The 18,344-nt window shown below is 44.1% G+C and overlaps 1 protein-coding gene across 1 annotated transcript in view; it reads right to left on the bottom strand.

Annotated features, from left to right (window-relative positions):
- The window catches only part of dnah9 (dynein, axonemal, heavy chain 9), a 396,633-nt gene that overhangs the window by 70,347 nt on the left and 307,942 nt on the right, over positions 1–18,344 (bottom strand). The window contains exons 66-68 of the mRNA XM_034193818.1: positions 16,605–16,775; positions 16,327–16,449; positions 5,289–5,482 (exon numbers count right to left, since the gene is read on the bottom strand). Coding sequence (XP_034049709.1) covers positions 5,289–5,482; positions 16,327–16,449; positions 16,605–16,775 — 488 coding nt within the window. The remainder of the gene's footprint in view (positions 1–5,288; positions 5,483–16,326; positions 16,450–16,604; positions 16,776–18,344) is intronic.

Here is an 18,344-nt window from a genome sequence, read left to right as displayed (position 1 = left end):
TCTTCGGGCGCTTTGACTTCCAGATCACGTATCGCCCCGGGACCAAGAACCAAAAACCAGATGCATTGTCCCGGGTGCACGAAGAAGAAGCCAAAGCGGGGCTGTCGAACCCCACCGAGACCATCATCCCCGAGTCCACTGTCGTGGCCACCCTCACCTGGGACGTGGAGGAGACCGTCCGGGAGGCCCTGACAAGGAGCCCGGACCCGGGGACTGGCCCCAAGAACAAACTGTACGTCCCACCAGAGGCAAGAGCTGCCATATTGGACTTCTGTCATGGGTCCAAGCTCTCCTGTCATCCCGGAGTGCGTAGGACCGTGGCAGTAGTCCAGCAGCGCTTCTGGTGGGCGTCCCTGGAAACCGACGTCCGGGACTACGTCCAGGCCTGTACCATCTGCGCCAGGGGCAAGGCAGACCATCGGAGGACGACGGGACTCCTCCAACCCCTGCCAGTGCCTCATCGCCCCTGGTCTCACATCGGCCTGGACTTCATCACAGGCCTCCCGCCGTCCCAGGGCAACACCGTTATTCTCACGATAGTGGACCGGTTCTCCAAGGCGGCCCACTTCGTGGCCCTCCCGAAGCTCCCGACAGCCCAGGAGATGGCAGACCTCCTGGTCCACCACGTCATGCGGCTGCATGGGATACCATCGGACATTGTATCAGATCGTGGTCCCCAGTTCTCTTCGCAGGTGTGGAAGAGTTTCTGTAAGGAGCTGGGGGCCACCGTGAGTCTCTCGTCCGGGTACCACCCCCAGACCAACGGCCAGGCAGAGCGGGCTAACCAGGAGTTGGAACAGGCCCTTCGCTGCGTCACCTCCGTGCACCCGGCGGCCTGGAGTCACCATCTGGCCTGGATCGAGTATGCCCATAACAGCCAAGTCTCGTCTGCTACCGGCCTCTCCCCTTTTGAGGCATGTTTGGGGTTCCAGCCCCCATTGTTCCCGCTGGTGGAGGGAGAGGTCGGTGTGCCCTCGGTCCAGGCCCACCTCAGGAGGTGCCGCCGGGTGTGGCGGACCGCCCGCTCTGCCCTGTTAAAGGCCCGGACGAGGGCCAAGACCCATGTGGACCGCCGACGTTCCCCGGCCCCCACATACCAGCCCGGGCAGGAGGTGTGGCTGTCAACAAAGGACATCCCCCTCTGTGTGGACTCACCCAAATTAAAGGACAGGTACATCGGACCATTCCCCATCCTCAAGATCATCAACCCGGCCGCAGTGAAGCTCCGACTCCCGGCTTCACTGCGGATCCACCCTGTCTTCCACGTGTCCCGTATCAAGCCACACCACACCTCGCCCCTCTGTGCACCTGGACCTACGCCGCCTCCTGCCCGGCTCATCGACGGGGAGCCTGCTTGGACGGTCCGCAGGTTCCTGGACGTCCGTCGTAAGGGCCGGGGGTTCCAATATCTGGTGGACTGGGAGGGGTATGGTCCTGAGGAACGCTCCTGGGTGAAGAGGAGCTTCATCCTGGACCCGGCCCTCCTGGCCGATTTCTACAGATGACACCCGGACAAGCCCGGTCGGGCGCCAGGAGGCGCCCGTTGAGGGGGGGGTCCTGTTGTGTGGGCCGCTGAAGAGGAGGTACTGCTGACCCACTACCACCAGAGGGCGCCCTGCTTGGAGTGCGGGCTCCAAGCACGAGAGGGCGCCAGACCCAGAGGAAGTGACAGCTGTCACTCATCACTCCAGCTGTCACTCATCTACACTACTATATAAGCCGGACTGCAACTCCACCTCCCCGCCGAGAAATCGACTACCAGAACCAAGGTAATTTCTCTGCTGAATTTAAACTGTGACTTACGTCTGTTTGCAGCCGTAATCCTGTGAAGACCCAGAAGAGGGACAAAAAGGAGCTGCACGAGTGTGTGTGATTTGGAGGTGGAGGTGCTCCCTCCTAACGGTATCTGGACTATATATTACTGAGTGTGCGGACTCACACTCACACATCATATTTCTGCTTTCTGCCAGCAGTACCAGGGTCGAAAGTCGAAGACAGAGGCCACCTGGGGACTCGGGACTTGGCGGCTCCGGTGTTCTTCAGGCCGTTGGTGGTGGAAGCCGTGTGGGACGCGGCTTCTCTCTCGTCGGGCGTCTTCTATCTTCGAGCCTGCCCACACTTCACCTGGTGTTTATTGACTGTGAGATTAAGACATGTTTCGTTGTGTAATATCACAACATTAAATTGTTACCTTTTGGCTTACTCATTGTCCGTTCATTTGCGCCCCCTGTTGTGGGTCCGTGCTACGACACCTTCCCAACAGCAGAGGTGCGATCAGTGGAACTGTGAAATACTGGTCAGTCACTATTAATAATTTCTTATGTGTCCAACCTCGTACGTTGATCGTTAAAATTAAATTCGTTAGTTCTAAAAGCCATCATAATTATTTATAGGAAAACGTTCTATTTTTATTTCTCAAACAAATGTTTGGGCCTGAAAACAGTTTGGTCTTATTTTTCTACTAAGGTTTTAGCTTTGAGAGTGTTTACACATGAGAGAAAAGTGAGAAAATGTTAATGCCTGATTGAGAAAAGTGTATAAATTGGTTTTACAGGGTTTTTACAGCTTTAAAAAATAATTGTAAAAAAAATAACGCTGACTACGTCGCGGACTTCGCTTTTTGCGGACTATTTTTTGAATGTAACTCCCGCGATGAACGAGGGACCACTGTAACACTTTTTTGATTATACTACAAAACAATTGATACGACAGCAGCCTTTGACGCTCTATTGGCACGCGTCGTGATTGGTGGAGTTCTTTTTCTTTGTCGTCTTCCTGGCTTCCATGTCGTAAAATGAGGGTGTGTCTGAAGCGGAGTCTGAATATTTATGGGCGTGTTTATTATAATTACGATTGTTTTCAACCGCCGCATTTATCAAGGTAACGTCAGGCATACGCCGGAAATGGGCAGGTGCGCACTGCTTGATACATGTCACGGCAACTTTGGTGTACTTCAAATTTACACTGTAAATTTACGCCACAAGTGCGCAATGTTGATACATGAGGCCCACTGTGTGTTTGTGGATTTAGAGAACGCTTATGTCAGAGTGCCAAGAGAAGAGTTATGGTATTGTATGAGGACATCTGGTGTGGTAGAGAAGTATGTGAGGGTAGTGCGGGACATGTTCAGGGATAGTGTGACAGCAGTGAGATGCACATCAGACACTCAAAGCACTTTACAAATAATGTCTTACATCCATCCCAATATGAGGGTGCTGCCATACAAGGTACTCACTACATACCAGGAGCAACTAGGAGATTAAGGACCTTGCCTAAGGGCCCTTAGTGATTTTCCAGTCAGGCTGGGATTTGAACCGAGGCTGTTAGAAATGACAGACTCATTCAAGGTGGAGGTGGGATTACACCAAGGACCAGCTCTGAGTCCTTTCCTTCTTCACAACAGTGATGGACAGGTTGACAGAGGACATCAGACAGGAGTCTCCATAGACTATGATGCTTGCAGATGACACTGTGATCTGTAGTGAAAGTCGAGAGCAGGTTGAGTCTAGCCTGGAAATGTGGAGATATGCTCTGGAGAGCAGGGGAATGAAAGTCAGTAGGAGCAAGACTGAGTCCATGTGTGCGAATGAGAGGGAGCCCAGTGAAATAGTGCAGTTACAAGGAGTAGAAGTGGTGAAAGTAGATGAGTTTAAATACTTGGAATCAACTGTCCAAAATAATGGAGAGAGTGGTAGAGAGGTGAAGAAGAGAGTGTAGGCAAGTTGGAGTGGGTGGAGAAAGGTGGCGATCTGTGACCGAAGAATATCTGCAAGACTGAAGGGCAAAGAAGACAGCTATGTTGTACAGCTTAAAGATGGTGGCACTAACAAAAAAAAAAAAAAAGGAGGCAGAGCTGAAGATGTTGAAATTCTCTTTGGGAGTGACGAGGATGGACAGGATTAAGAATGAACATATCAGAGGGACAGCTCAGGTGGGATGGTTTGGAGACAAAGTTAGGGACCCAAGGTATATAGGGAGAAAGATGCTGAGGATGGAGCCACCAGGCAGGAGGAAAAGAGGAAGGACAAAGAGGAGGTTTATGGATGTGCTGAGGGAAGATATGCAGGTGGTTGGTGAGACAGAGGAAGACGCAGAGGACAGGGTGGGATGGAAACGACTGATCTGCTGTTGCGACCCCTAACGGGAGCAGCCGACAGAGTGGGTATAAGCTCTGTCTGACTGGGGCAGAGATTACGTAACCTCCCATCCTTATGTCTGCACACTCGAAAAACAGAAAATTGATTTCAATGACATTTTGTGGGAAGACTGACCTTGGGTCAGGGAGGAGGTGTTTTGATTTTGAAGTAGATCTGAATCTGATTGAAAGCCTTTCTTTATCTCTTTTTTGTCTGTTTATGTATTTCATTCAATTTCAAGAAGAGGCCTTTTGACAGCACACAGATTGTACACTTTTTGTGGTCAAACTTGTGGAATCAACTAATTGCTGGGCTTTTTTTTTTCATTATATTCATTACTTCATTAATCACTCATGCATCATTACACCATGTTATATCATACAAACTGATCTCAATAAATTTCCAAAGAGAGACTGGCCATTGAATTTAGTGTTAAATGAATATAGTGTTGTAAATGTACAAATTGTAACATATTAAATGGAAGTGCTCTGCATGAAGGGACTTGTCCATAAGCACAATATTATCAGTACACATAATTTTCTCCTCTGATCACAAGTGATTCATAATGCAAATACTTCCACAGACAAACTTTTGAAAGTCCATCCATCCATCTTCTACCGCTTAGTCCAATTAAGGGTCGCGGGGGGCTGGAGCCTATCCCAGCAGTCATAGCGCACGAGGCGGGGTACACCCAGGACAGGACGCTAGTCTGTCGCAGGGCCACAAATAGACAAACAAACACAGACACACACACACCTACGGACAATTTTAAAGATTCCAATCCACCTAACCCGCATGTCTTTGCATGTGGGAGGAAACCGGAGCACCCGGAGGAAACCCACGCAAACACGGGGAGAACATGCAAACTCCACACAGAAAGGCCACGGGAATTGAACCCACAACCTTCTCGCTGTGAGGTAACAGTGCTAACCACTAAGCTAGCCATGCTGCCCACTGTTGAAAGTGTTTAATCCTAAATCTAATTATTCTGAATATTACTGGGCTCTATCTTTTATCGTGAAGACTGTTATGATGCTGCTGGACCCACAGTCAAGATGTTTCAGTAGATTACAGCAAGACAAATGAAACTGAAATTGTAAAGCCATGTGGACAAAGTTGCTTCACTATGTCAAGTGTGGTTAGAAGTCTGACCTGATGGCGTACGTCATGCGGTCCGGCCTCAGAGCCCTCATCATGCACAACCTCTGGAGTGATGATTTATTTTTCCACTCTTGAGGGAATTTCTCCTTCTCTGGACACTCAGACTCCACAAACCTTTTCCAACGTTTGGCTGAACCTTCAATGTCTTGGTCCAGGTTCCTGAACTCTTCCATGGAGCACAGGGACTGGTGTTTGGGGTAGAAAACAAGATTTGTGCAGGAAAATTTATTCACTGTTGATGCATACAGGAATGCAACCAATGCTTATTTTCATTATCACTTAAACTGTTGACTATTTCATCTGTAAAATTATTCAAAAGAGCAAGTCTGAGATCTTCAGATCATCACCTCCAGTGAGCCTTGAGACATGACAGCTGAATGTAAAAGAAATCAGATGACCATCAGCACCTACCAAACCAGTGCCATCGTACCGCTACACTGCTACCTGCGAGTCAGGAAGACATTTCAGCCCCAAGTATCATGAGGTCCTCTTGTTCACAAGTGAGGACAAAGTTACAAGGACACTGACAGGAGGACATGGCACTGTCAGCAGCCATGTGGACATGACTTCAAATTACTGTGGAAGAAAAAATGCACTAAACAGGACGACAAATGCTTTGGTTTACCACAATTTCTTTTCAAACTCTCATCTGTCACAATGAACCTCAGGCACTTATCACAAGAATAAGGGCCCCTTCACATGTAACACGACTGATGCAGAATGGCACAGACTCAAATGCCACTCATGAAAAATTGGGAACCGCTTCAAACACCTCGTACAGCTGTCGCAACAACCATTTGGGCACACCAGCAGCCGAAAGACAGCGAGTGCCCTGCGAGTGCCCATTTGACCCCCCTCTCGGCAGGTGTCGGCCAAATTCCAGGTGCCACACGACTTCAGCTGCTCGCACCGCTGTATCATGCACGCCTGTCCGACCGTGTGTCCATCCCGACAGCAGGTGGAAAGTTTTGCGTTTCCCCATTTTGTTTTTTGTTTGCGGATTTTCTTCTGGTTTCTGCTTTTTTTGCTCGACGTGTTGTGTCAAGGGGCCATAAGAACATGAAAATGGCGAGAAAATATTCCTGCTATCATAACACAAATCCAGAAAAAAAAGGTAGAAAATGAGTGAACACACGTAAGATCCAAAAGGCAAAACAGATGGATTTAAATTTCATTATAATTATAGTTTTAGAATTTGTGGTTTGTAATAGTTTTTAAATGTCTACAGAACCTGTGAGTGTTTTGCATTTTTGTTCATAGATGGTCATTATTATATATGTTGCAGAATAATTGTTTGCAGAAAAATGAAAAGCAGCAGAGGGCTGATGCATACCCTGAGCACTCAACACACCATGATATGAATGTATATCTGTCTGAAATGGTGTTTTTGACAGTTTGACTTTATCATATGACTTCTGTCATTATGAAGTCATTTATGCCAATCAATCAAATATTTTCCTGATATATATATATATAAATATATATATATATATATATATATATATATATATATATTTTTTATTTTTTTTTTTATTTTTTTTTAAGTTGTTGTCCCTATTTTCCTCAATCTTGGACCAAACTACTCCAAAATCAAACTCCCTCTTGATATATATCAAAGTAATATTCCCATTAAGTTTGAAGGAAATCTGTCCAGCAGGTTTTGAGTTGTCGTCTCTCTCTCTCACACACACGGCAGTGAAAACAATGCCACCATTTCACTGATGCTGCGAGTAATTATCACTTAAATCACTCAGTGTTTTGACGCTGGATGCATACGTATTAAAGTTTTAGACATTTCTTAATGCACAGCATTAGACACAATGCAAACTTTGCAAAGAAAGGAAAGTCAAGAGAAAAAAACAACAGCCATGCTTATCTTTCCCCATGCCTCCAAAATAATATTTATTCAAATAGAAATGCTGAGTAAACGGGATCCCTTTTATAATGGGCCGGGAGGTTGGGCGACGGCTGAATGTGTACGGGTTGCAGAAGCAGCGGGGCGTCATTGTGATGTCTGAGATGACAGACTCCTTATCTCATCTCTGGAGAACAGCAGTGTCACACGGCGCAGCCTCAAGCAGGTACACTCCCAGCCGAGCAGGTATACATGCAAACACAAGCAGTATTATAGACATATGCTGCCTCACTGAGTGTAGAAAGCATGAGGAGTGTTGTGTGTCCTCATCACAGCTGACAGAATACAAGATGTCACGGACAAAAGATCGGAAAGGAAACTGATGTCATAGAAATCCCTGTGAGTGAGTGTTACCTCTGAGGAGGGACAAGGTTATGTGATTGCCCCGGTCTCTTTGCTGTTGCTTGAACTCAAAGTATTGGAATAGAACAGTCTTAATTGTCATTGTATTGGGGGGCACAACTAAATAAGGGGTGCTACCGCAGAACTACTATACAGCACAAAAAAATAACAAGACATCTTATACACCACAAAACAAAGCCTTGGAACTGACAATTTGTGGAGGAATGCTATTTTTTTCATTTAGCTCTGCCTCAATATTTTTTCTTTAACTTGATCTGACATCGTGAGACAGGCTTTCCTCATATTCCCTTGCCTTATCATGTAACAAAGTTCTGATATCTGCTGGTTAGTAAAAGTAATAAATGATTAAGAATCTGCTTTGTCCATTTAATGCCAACATTTTTTTTTTAATGTTGAATGACAATGGAAAAAAAACTGCACCAAGACACCATGACAAGTCAAGAAACTCAGTTTCCCAGCATGCAATTCGAGAGTCTAAGAATACTGGTATGCTAGAATTATGGAGCCAAAGAAACACAGCAGAGCTTCAATTCTCAGTGCAAGTGCCAAAAAATGACACAAAATAGAAAAAAAAAATATTGATGACACAGCTATAAAAAAGATGACCATACTGGGCCATGATGGAGCTGACAGCAGACAGGAATGCACACAGGCAAAGCTGAGTTTCTGGCGAGTGTGAAGAGGCAGGGCCGGGATTTAAATACAAAAGTGATGATTGCAGACAGGGACCTTGGTCCAATATGATGTCCAGGAGAATGCCATGCAGCTGGAACATGTGGTGAACCAGGAGGTCAGTGGTCTCCTGGGCCAAATGCAACTTGGGCAGGGCCACGAAATGTGCTGCCTTGGAGAACTGATTCATGATGGTGAGGATGGACGGCAGTCCTTTGGAGGTGGGGAGGCCTGTGACGAAGTCCATGTCGATGTTCAACCAGGGGTGATCAGGAGTAGGCAGAGGAAGGAGGATTCCGGACGGTGACTGATGTGAAGACTTCTGGCGCAGATGGTGCAGGTCGTGATGTCGTCACAAACATCTGCCTGGACTAAGGGCCACCAGAAGTGTTGGCATAGTAGGTGGAGAGTTCTTTACCAGGGTGACAGGTGAATTTGGATGCATGAATGAACTGAAGGACAGCTGATTGGGCAGATGGTGTGACAAAGAGCTGTCCTGGAAGTCCTCCTACAGGATCCGGGTAAGCTTTCTGGGCCTCCCAGATGACCTTCTCAATATCCCAGATGAGTGCTCCAATCACCATCTAGTCGGGAATAATCTTGTCCAGGGATGCAGTGTGGTCTTGAAGAGAAAATTGCTGTGACAGGGCATCTGGTTTAATGTCGTTTGATCTGGGTCTATAGATGAGTGAAAAGTTAAAACGTCCAAAAAACATTGACCGCCTGGCCTGTTTGGAATTGGGTCTGTTGGCTGACCTAATATAAGCGAGATTTTTATGGCCAGTCCATACTATAAAGGAAACAGACGTACCATCAAGCTAATGTATCCACTCCTCCAGTGCCTCCTTCAATACCAGGAGTTTCCAGTTCCCCACATCGTAACTGCGCTCAGCAGGAGTCAGATACAGAGAGAAAAAGGCACAGGGGCGCTGATGTTTATCTCCCTCAGCCCGCTGGTAAAGGAAAGCCCCGATCCTGATGTCGTAGATATCAACCTCCATGATGAACTGACCTTCTGGATGGGGTTGAATGAGAACAGGTGCGGTGGTGAACCGGTGTTTTAATAACTGAAATGCCTGTTCTGCTTCGGGGGACCAGAGAAAAGGTGTTTCGGAAGAGGTTAAATTATGGAGGGGTGCTGCGACTTGGCTGAAGTTACAAATAAACCATCCATCCATCCATCCATTTTCTTCCGCTTCATCCGAGGTCGGGTTGCGGGAGCAGCAGCTCAAGCAAAGCCGCCCAGACCTCCCGATTCACACACACCTCCCCCAGCTCATCCGGGGGAACCCTGCAGCGTTCCCAAGCCAGCTGAAGTAGTCCCTCCAGCGTGTCTTGGGTCTTCCCCGGGGCCTCCTTCCGATGGGACGTGCTCGGAACACCTCTCCAGCGAGGCGTCCAGGGGGCATCTGAAAAAAAATGCCCAAGCCACCTGTCACCTCTTTTGGTCATGAGCCAAATCTCATGACCATAGGTGAGGGTTGGAACGTAGATCGATCGGTAAATCGAGAGCTTTCGGCTGCTCCCGTTCTGTTCGGGATCGCCACAGCAGATACAGACACATCCGCATTGGTACTTGGCACAAGTTTTACACCAGATGCCCTTCCTGACGCAACTCCGGTGTCAGCTGGAGAAACACACACAGCTGCTGGTGGTCCAAAAGGTCTCCCATCCAAGTACTATCCAGATGCCACACTGCTTAGCTTCTGAGATCTGATGGGATCAGGCTGACACAGAACAGAGTGACTGCCAATGATACAAATTAGTGAAGCCTAAAAATTGTTGTAGCTGTTTGACATTAGTGGGAGTGAGACCAAGGCAGCACAACACCACACATGCCATTGGGCATATTTCACACAAACGCTTTTGCCGGAAATGTGGCCCTGTGATGGACTGGTGACCTGTCCAGGGTGTACCCCACCTCCTGCCCAAAGAACACTGGGATACACACCAGTCCCCTGTGACCCTGAATTGGAATGAGCAGGTTCAGAAAATGAATGAATATCCATATATCACAGAAATAAAGGCAATTTATTATAACTACTGCAGTCTGCTTTTAGAAAATACCATTCCACAGAACGGCTCTCACTAAAGTGGTGAATGATCTTCTGCTTACAATGGATTCGGACACCACTACGGTTCTGTTGCTGTTAGATCTCAGTGCTGATCATCATATTCTACTTGATAGGCTGGAAAATCATTTTGGGATTACTGGGAGTGCCCTTGCATGGCTGACGTCATACTTGACCAGTCATTCTCACTGTGTTTTGTACAGTAACACTACCTCTAACCTTAGTGACATGAAATTTGGGGTTCCACAGGGGTCTGTCTTAGGCCCCCTGCTTTTCTCCCTTTATATAGCACCCCTTGGGCACATATTGTGGCGTTTTGGGATTGCCTTTCACTGCTATGCAGCTGATACTCAGTTATACATGCCGATAACTGCTTCCTACTTTTAAACTCTGATAAGACTGAAATGATAGTTCTTGGTCCAGTGAGACATCGGCATCAATTTGACCAGTTAACGCTCAGCCTCGGCTCGTGTGTCATACATCACACTGACAAAGTGAGGAACCTTGGGGTAATTTTTGATCCTTCATTGTCCTTTGGCCTCCACATTAGAAATATTACTAGGACTGCTTTCTTCCACCTGCAAAATATAGCGAAGATTTGTCCCATCCTGTGTATGGCTGATGCTGAGACCCTGATCCATGCATTTATCTCTTCTAGATTGGACTACTGCAATGTTCTATTTTCTGGTTTACCGCAGTCTAGCATTACGGGTCTCCAATTGGTTCAAAATGCTGCAGCCAGACCTTTGACATGAAGCAGAAAGTTCGACCACATTACACCCATTTTGGCATCCCTTCACTGGCTTCCTGTCCCAGTGAGATCAAATTTTAAGGTTCTGCTACTAACCTATAAAATTATTCATGGACTGGACCCCTCCCTACCTAGCTGACCTAATTAAACCTTACGTACCGGCCCGGGCTTTACGTTCTCAGGGTGCAGGACTACTTTGTCTCCCTAAGGTGAATAAGAAGTCTGCGGGTCACAGAGCTTTCTCTTATCGTGCCCCTGTTCTGTGGAATGATCTCCATGCATCAATAAAACAGTCAGATTCTGTGGAGATTTTCAAGTCCAGACTTAAGATGCACTTATTTCCCCTTTCATATGGCTAGCATACTGGTACAGTTTTGTTTTACGCTTTTTACTCTTTTAATTAATTTATTAGTAATTGGAGCGGGCTGTGGCCTCAACTTTACCTCAATTCTGGGGTCTTTTAGTGAAGTTTAGGGCTAGTGGCTGGTGATCACCTTAGTATTTCTCTGTTTTTCTTGTTGTTTAATGCTGGCAAATTATACAATATTTTTTGTCTTTCTGATGCCTGATTCTGTTTTTTCTCTCTGTTTAAGGTGCAGCTCCATCCAGAGATGGGAGTTGTATTCGTGTTGGCGATCCTCCTGTCCTGTGCGCCAATGGCATTTCTTGTATATTCATCCATGAATTGTTGTGTGAGTTGTTCTGTAATTTATGTTTGTAACATGGCCCAAGCAGAGGGTCACCCCTTTGAGTCTGGTCTGCTTGAGGTTTCTTCCTCAGAGGGAGTTTTTCCTTACCACTGTTGCTCTGGGGGTTGGTAAGGTTAGACCTTGCCTATGTGAAGCGCTTTGAGGCAACTCTGTTGTGATTTGGTGCTATATAAATGAAAATAAATTGAAATTGAAATTATAACTAGACTATATTAGAGATTATTGTAATTACAATACAAAGAGAAAATGTAAAGTCATTACACCTTTAATTACAGCAATTGCGAGTCTTTCTCTGCCATCTAGTTCTTGTCCTTTGTTCTCATTGTGCTTTCATTCATATTATGCACTTTTACAACCTTGTAAATTAATGTTTCCTGCACCTTTTGTTATATTTTTATATATTTTTTCCAGCACTTTTTAAGTATGTTTTGAATATTGCGCTATAAAAAAATGTTATCATTTTTATTGGCATACTGGGTGTTATCAACACATTGCCCCAGTATGTGGTAATGCGATGAATTGCTTCAGCAAACAGTCCTTCAACTTGGTGTCTTTAATTAAAACAGGTGGTTGGAAACTTCTCTGCTCCAGCGAGGAGGATGACACTGAGCCTCACGGGATTCCTGCTCTGCTAACATCATCAAGAGGCCCGTGCAATCACAGGATCTTGTCCTCCTTTAAAGCTTTCCAACTGATTATGTTTCCAACTGCGATAAGAAAATCAAGTGACACAATCTGATTAGCCAGGCCTTAAACATCGATAGTGGGTTGAGTACAATTTGGGGAAGGCTGTCTCCGAAACCTCAGAAGGGTTGAGGTTAATATTCTAGGAGAACAGATTGAAAAATTCATGACCACAACAGACTACAGAAACATGCTGCCGTGGGGTTTACTTTGCTGCTAAACTGATCTGACAAGAGGCAACCTCTGCTGCTTGATGTCCACAGGGCTGCATGCCCAGATGTGTGTTCGTTGAGACAAACTCTGTGCATGCAGATATTCAACGTCCTCCAACCTCAAACACACCAGGGTCACGGAAATTCAAGTCCCAGAGAAATGCATTCTGTCAGAGTGAAGGTCTGCCGAGACACAAAAGAGACTTCAATTCAGAGTTGAACCTTTTAGTAGGTTTCTCCACTTTAATGCAGACTTGTTGCTGGAAATTCAGCGGAGCAAATTGCATCCGATGAAGAAGGCTCTCTAAGTGTGATGGAAGGAAAAAAGCAGTTAAGTGCTGAAATAACTCGAGGGAAACTGTGGATTTTAGTCATCCTCTTGTATATGAAAAGGCTTGAAGAAAATGTAGGCGAGATCCTGTCACAGCAAATTAACTATTTCTAGATTTACAGCAGTGAGGGCATCAAACATGGGCACGATCAACAATTTCCCAGACCCTTCATGCTTATTTTTGATGCCTCTAATTGTCTCAAGCAAAGTGCTTTCTTTTGAAACAACAAACAATGTTTGTGGCAGCAGAAGCAGTTTATATAATAGTGAAGCACAGTTTTCAGAAAGTAACACTGGTCTACAAACAAACTAATCATTTACACGTGAAATAAACTGTAAGGGTCCCCGTTGGGCGAGACAAACACCTTCAATGACTCACTCTGCTATTTGTCTAGGTACTGTGAGATTAAACTGTAAATGATAGGTAAAGATTTTTTATTAATTTATTCATTTTTTAAATTAAAGACAGAATTGGAAAATTCAGCATTTTGGGGAATTGTGTTTTTTTTTTTTTTTTTTAATGCTACGATGGATAGATCTAGATTAGTGGAATATCAGGGACAGACTTATGTTTGGACGATTCTTGGGTTTGCCAACGTAAACGTGATCCGTGCTGCCTGGCTGAAAAGGCTGTAAATGGACACTATTGTCATTGTGGAGGGAATCAAAGTTCAGTGATATCAAACATCAGTTTGCATTATTTATTCAAGTAGCTATGTCTCATCCTGATACGGAGGTGAGGTAACCTGATGGCCACATTTTGCAAGTTGTTTGTATCTGTCCATCAGGTAGTGGTGGCAATTTCTATATCAATTAATCTCCTATTTTTATCGATGAGTCAGTCAATCTAAATGATTCATTTTACTCTATTGTATGATTTGCAATGATGTAAATGTAGCCCAATACTGCAGAAAACTGCAGACCTGGCAACATGGCTCCCACACCATAATAACTAACTTTGAAACATTAGTGATTTTGAGAATTATTTCAAGATGTTTTTCAGCCTTGACAGCCTCTCGTATGCCTAGTGTGATAAAGTATACAAGATGTATCAATAAATCATACTTCAGCTCCAATAAATTGATGTTTTCACCAAAACAGTTACTTTTCCATTTTGTAAAATATGTTGATAATGGCAACAGTGATTGATTGATTTTATTTATTATTAAAATGTACATTGTATAACAATAACAAATATTGTATACAAGTAACATTAAAATAAAAGGATTATTAGTAACCATGTCCTCTGAGACCAAAGAAAGTTTAAAACTATTTACAGGAGCAAACAAAGATTGATAGTACTCCCTAATATGGCGTATGCCATATTTACCGACAGAAGGCGGAAGCTTGTCGACAAGTGTTGAGGCGATGGTAGTGAAGAATTCGTTGAAGTGCTCGGATACCTTTAATTTATCAAAACATGTCTCTCCATTTATATTTAGACCGATGTTGAAAGGTTTTATTTTTGATTGCGATGACGTTCCAAGACTTTTTAAAGTTTGCCACAATTTTTTAGGTTGTTTTTATATTCATCGACTTTCCTTGCTATGTAATTGGATTTGGCTTCTTTTTTCCGATATTGCACCTGATTTCGAAAATAAATGTACTTTTCGTATAAATTGTGGTCCTTGTTTTTTTTTATTTAAAGAAAGTTCGATCCCTTTCATGTATAAGATGCAGGATCTCTCTTGTCATCCAGGAATCTGTATGTTGCTTAACGCAAACAAATGTTTCAACAGTGGGCAACAGCTACAGAAACCACTGATTTAATATTACTAAATGTGAATACACAATACTTATGGTAGTTTCTCCTTGTCTAGCGGTCCATCATATGGCGCCTGTATATTTCCTCATCGAGTGTTTGTGCTGCTGTGGTTTGTCAATGAAAGAGTGCATGATGTACAAATCACCTTTTTGATTTGAGGTAAGATTGATGCTTTTGGTCTTGGAACTGATGACCAGAGCCAAAAATGACACGCCATCAGTGCAGTAATCACATCGTGGCTTTGCAGAATAACATTTGTTTTTTTGGAATTTAAGTGTAATGGAAATTAAAAAGGTATTTTTTAAAATGACATATTGATAAAAAAAATATTGTCAACACATTTTCAGTGTCAACAATCGATGATGTCAACTCATCTCAGGAACCCTGGTTTCTGGAGAGATTACTGCATAACTGAACTCAACCCCAACAGTGTGCATGGTTTAGGGCCCCTTCACACATAGTATGAAGAAGTACAAATCAGGGTGAATCACAGCAAAACAGTTTGTATGATGGAACCACAAAAAAATCGAGCCGACGGTGGGAGGGACACATGGTCCAGCAGGCGTGAACATGGGTGTCAGATCACAGTCAGATCACCCGCTGCATGTTATGATCTGACTGTATCAAAGGGGCTCTCACAGCACACACTCTGCCTTTCAGCTGCTGGTGTGCGCTAATAGTTGTAGCAACAGGCATACGAGGTGTTGGACACAGTTCAGATTTTACACGTATTGCATACGATTCCTGCTTCATGCACGATTCAGCCACATTCATACTATGTGTGAAGGGGCCCTTACTCAAGTAAATGTTTCATATTCCTTGGAAAACTAATCAAATCCACATCTCAGCAAATTTATTAAAATTAACTGGAATTTTCCAGAAACTGACACCCAAACTAAGATCTTTACCAAAATATTAGGGTGAGATTCACTTATAGAGCCATTGCGGCTGAAAGGTGGAGAAAATGCTGTTGCTTTTGGATCTTAGCTTTGTGTGTCCATCCAGTCTAACTTTTTCTTACTTGGAGCAAAACATGAATGAAGACAGTTCCTGCAGCAGAACGGAACGGCCGCGTGTCATTTCACCCAACTGGAAAAACTATCTGGTAGACTGGCAAAAGGGGACCAAATCTCATGTACCAAGAACTTCAACTGAGATTTGGCTCAGCCCCAGGACACCCACCACGCTGGGCTGTGGTGTTCTACTGAGTGGAGTATTCCATTTGCTTTTTAAAATAACTATTTGTGCAGTGATGTAAGCAGAATAACATCACATCTCATGGCCAATGCTCAAATTTTGAGAGTATCAGGCACCAATTTTGTGAGAGTGAAGGACAAGACAGAAGACATATTTCAACATGTTACTTTTTGTCTTATTATCTCAAGCTGAAATACAGTTTTATGTGACATGATTTCTGAGGAAATGTCATCTGAACATGTAAAACTTTGATCAGGTGTGTCATGACAGTCTCAAACTTCTGCCAAAAAGTTTTGTCCTGTTCTTTGTCATCAAGTTCCTAGAGTAAATAATTGTGTCATCAGATCCTCGTCGTACCTTGATTCCTCCCCAGGAGTGGTTGGACAGAAAACTCACTGGTGATATTAAGCCCGGTTGAACTGGGTATCTCAGAAGGAAGTCCAACTCCATGGGGTTTATTTCTTTACTCATCAGTAATATCTGCAGAAACAAGAATCAAAGCAGACTCTTGAAATATAGTTTCAGCAGATTGTGCATTTTCTTCTCACTTGATTAGACAGAAGCAGAGATGTTCGTCTCAGGAGAGCTGATTCAAAACAAACCATACAGAAGATGAAACCGTTTTTCGCTTTCACCTGGAAGACGAGCTGAGCGATGTACGTGAGCTTGTCGCACTCAAATAGGCCTCTTGTGGTGTACTGAAAGACTGAGTAGGTGATGCTGTCAATTAGGTTGGACACCCGCTGCGCGAGAGTATCGTCCAGTTCGGCCTTCAGAACCGCTTTCTGGAAGACCACACTGAACGCCTGACAACAGAAGAGAAGAGAACAGAAGAGAAGGAAAACCAATTAATCAATAAATGAGCTGTGGGAGGGGGCACCCTACAGTGTCATGAGTGCCACGCCCCTTTGACATTATAGATGTCAAAGGGTTTTTAACAGATTTATTGATAAAACTATTGATCATACTTTGGCTGCTTGTTAGAGGCCCTCAGCAGTAACTGACTGACACACATCCATAAAAATCACTTTCGCTTTATGTACTATATGTGTTGTTGCTGCCATTATGTTGAGTGGTTTCATATAACTCTCTAATACAGAGTATTTTCTGTTCCAACAAGACAGAAGATAAATAGATTACATTTTACTCTTCATATATGCTTCACAAACTGCACTGATTTAGTCACATTGTACATTTATTCATTTAAAGGGCTATAACTTGTTGCTAAACTTTTATATTTTATCTCTCTGGATTGACAGGAGTATTTGAAGTCCACTCATGTATTTTTTTTTTTTTAGCAACAATGGTTGCCATGGATGAAACTCTGCTGATTGATTAAAAAAATGCACTTTATTAAGATTAAAGGAGTAAAATTTAAGTTTCCTGTGTGGAAAGACACATTGACCTTGTGCAGACAGAAAAAAAGAGGTTTGGGGTCGACGGCCCCTCACATCATCAACCCCGCCCCCTCGGATGTGAGAGTTATCAAAAAATAAAAATAAGAAAGAAAGAAAAAGAAATACTGGAAAATATAGCAAAATATTAGTTATTCAATAATATCACGTATTTAACAAATAAACCAAATTAATTAACTAAAGTAATTAATTTTAAAACAAACAGATATGGCGTGTGTCTGTGTTCAAGCGAGGGTTGCGAGGCAAGGATCCTGCGTCCAGCGATTATGACAAGGTGGACGAACTAAAGCATGCTCGATTTATTCAAGCAGTGTCAGAGCTGGAGTTCCTGGGATTCGTCAAGTCCACCAAGCAAAAGGCAGATCATGCAGCACGACTCACTTGGGGAGGGTGTTAATGCTGCATTTACACATAACGACGACAAGTCACGAATGCCACCAAGTACACATTCTTGGCCGCTGATCACGAATGTGATGATTCGGGGCAGAGGCATCAGGTGTCCTCAAGAACTGCTGCAACCTGTTACCACACTTTACGATTAATGGCACGTGTTGCTGGAGAATTATCAGGAACCATTACGCACGGTCAAGAATAGTGTTCCATCTTGTTGCGCACTATTGCGCGTAACAGCGCATCGTTAAGTTCTGTCACGTTGTGAACGAGGTGAACTGTCTCCACACACACACACCCATATTCATCCAACCGAATTCAGATTGCTCCAGTTTTTCAGAAGAACTTTGTGACTGCATGCGTAGTCGGGCTCTGTGCCATGGAGTGGAGCACATGCCCAATTGCACTGTGTTTGCGCTTGTGATGGAGGGCTATATGTGGGATTAATCTACTGTCTCGTGTCATTTCTCAGATCAGTTGTTGGTTTGGTTTTGTGGTATGCAGGAGATCACTTGACCGAGGGTCTATACGCTCAAATAATAATAAAAAAAAATACTGTCATCACTCTTT

Source organism: Thalassophryne amazonica, chromosome 18 (genome assembly GCF_902500255.1).
Source record: "Thalassophryne amazonica chromosome 18, fThaAma1.1, whole genome shotgun sequence".
Lineage (NCBI taxonomy): Eukaryota > Metazoa > Chordata > Actinopteri > Batrachoidiformes > Batrachoididae > Thalassophryne > Thalassophryne amazonica.
Note: the sequence above shows the minus strand (reverse complement) of the source record. Positions and strands in the feature narration are given on the sequence as shown.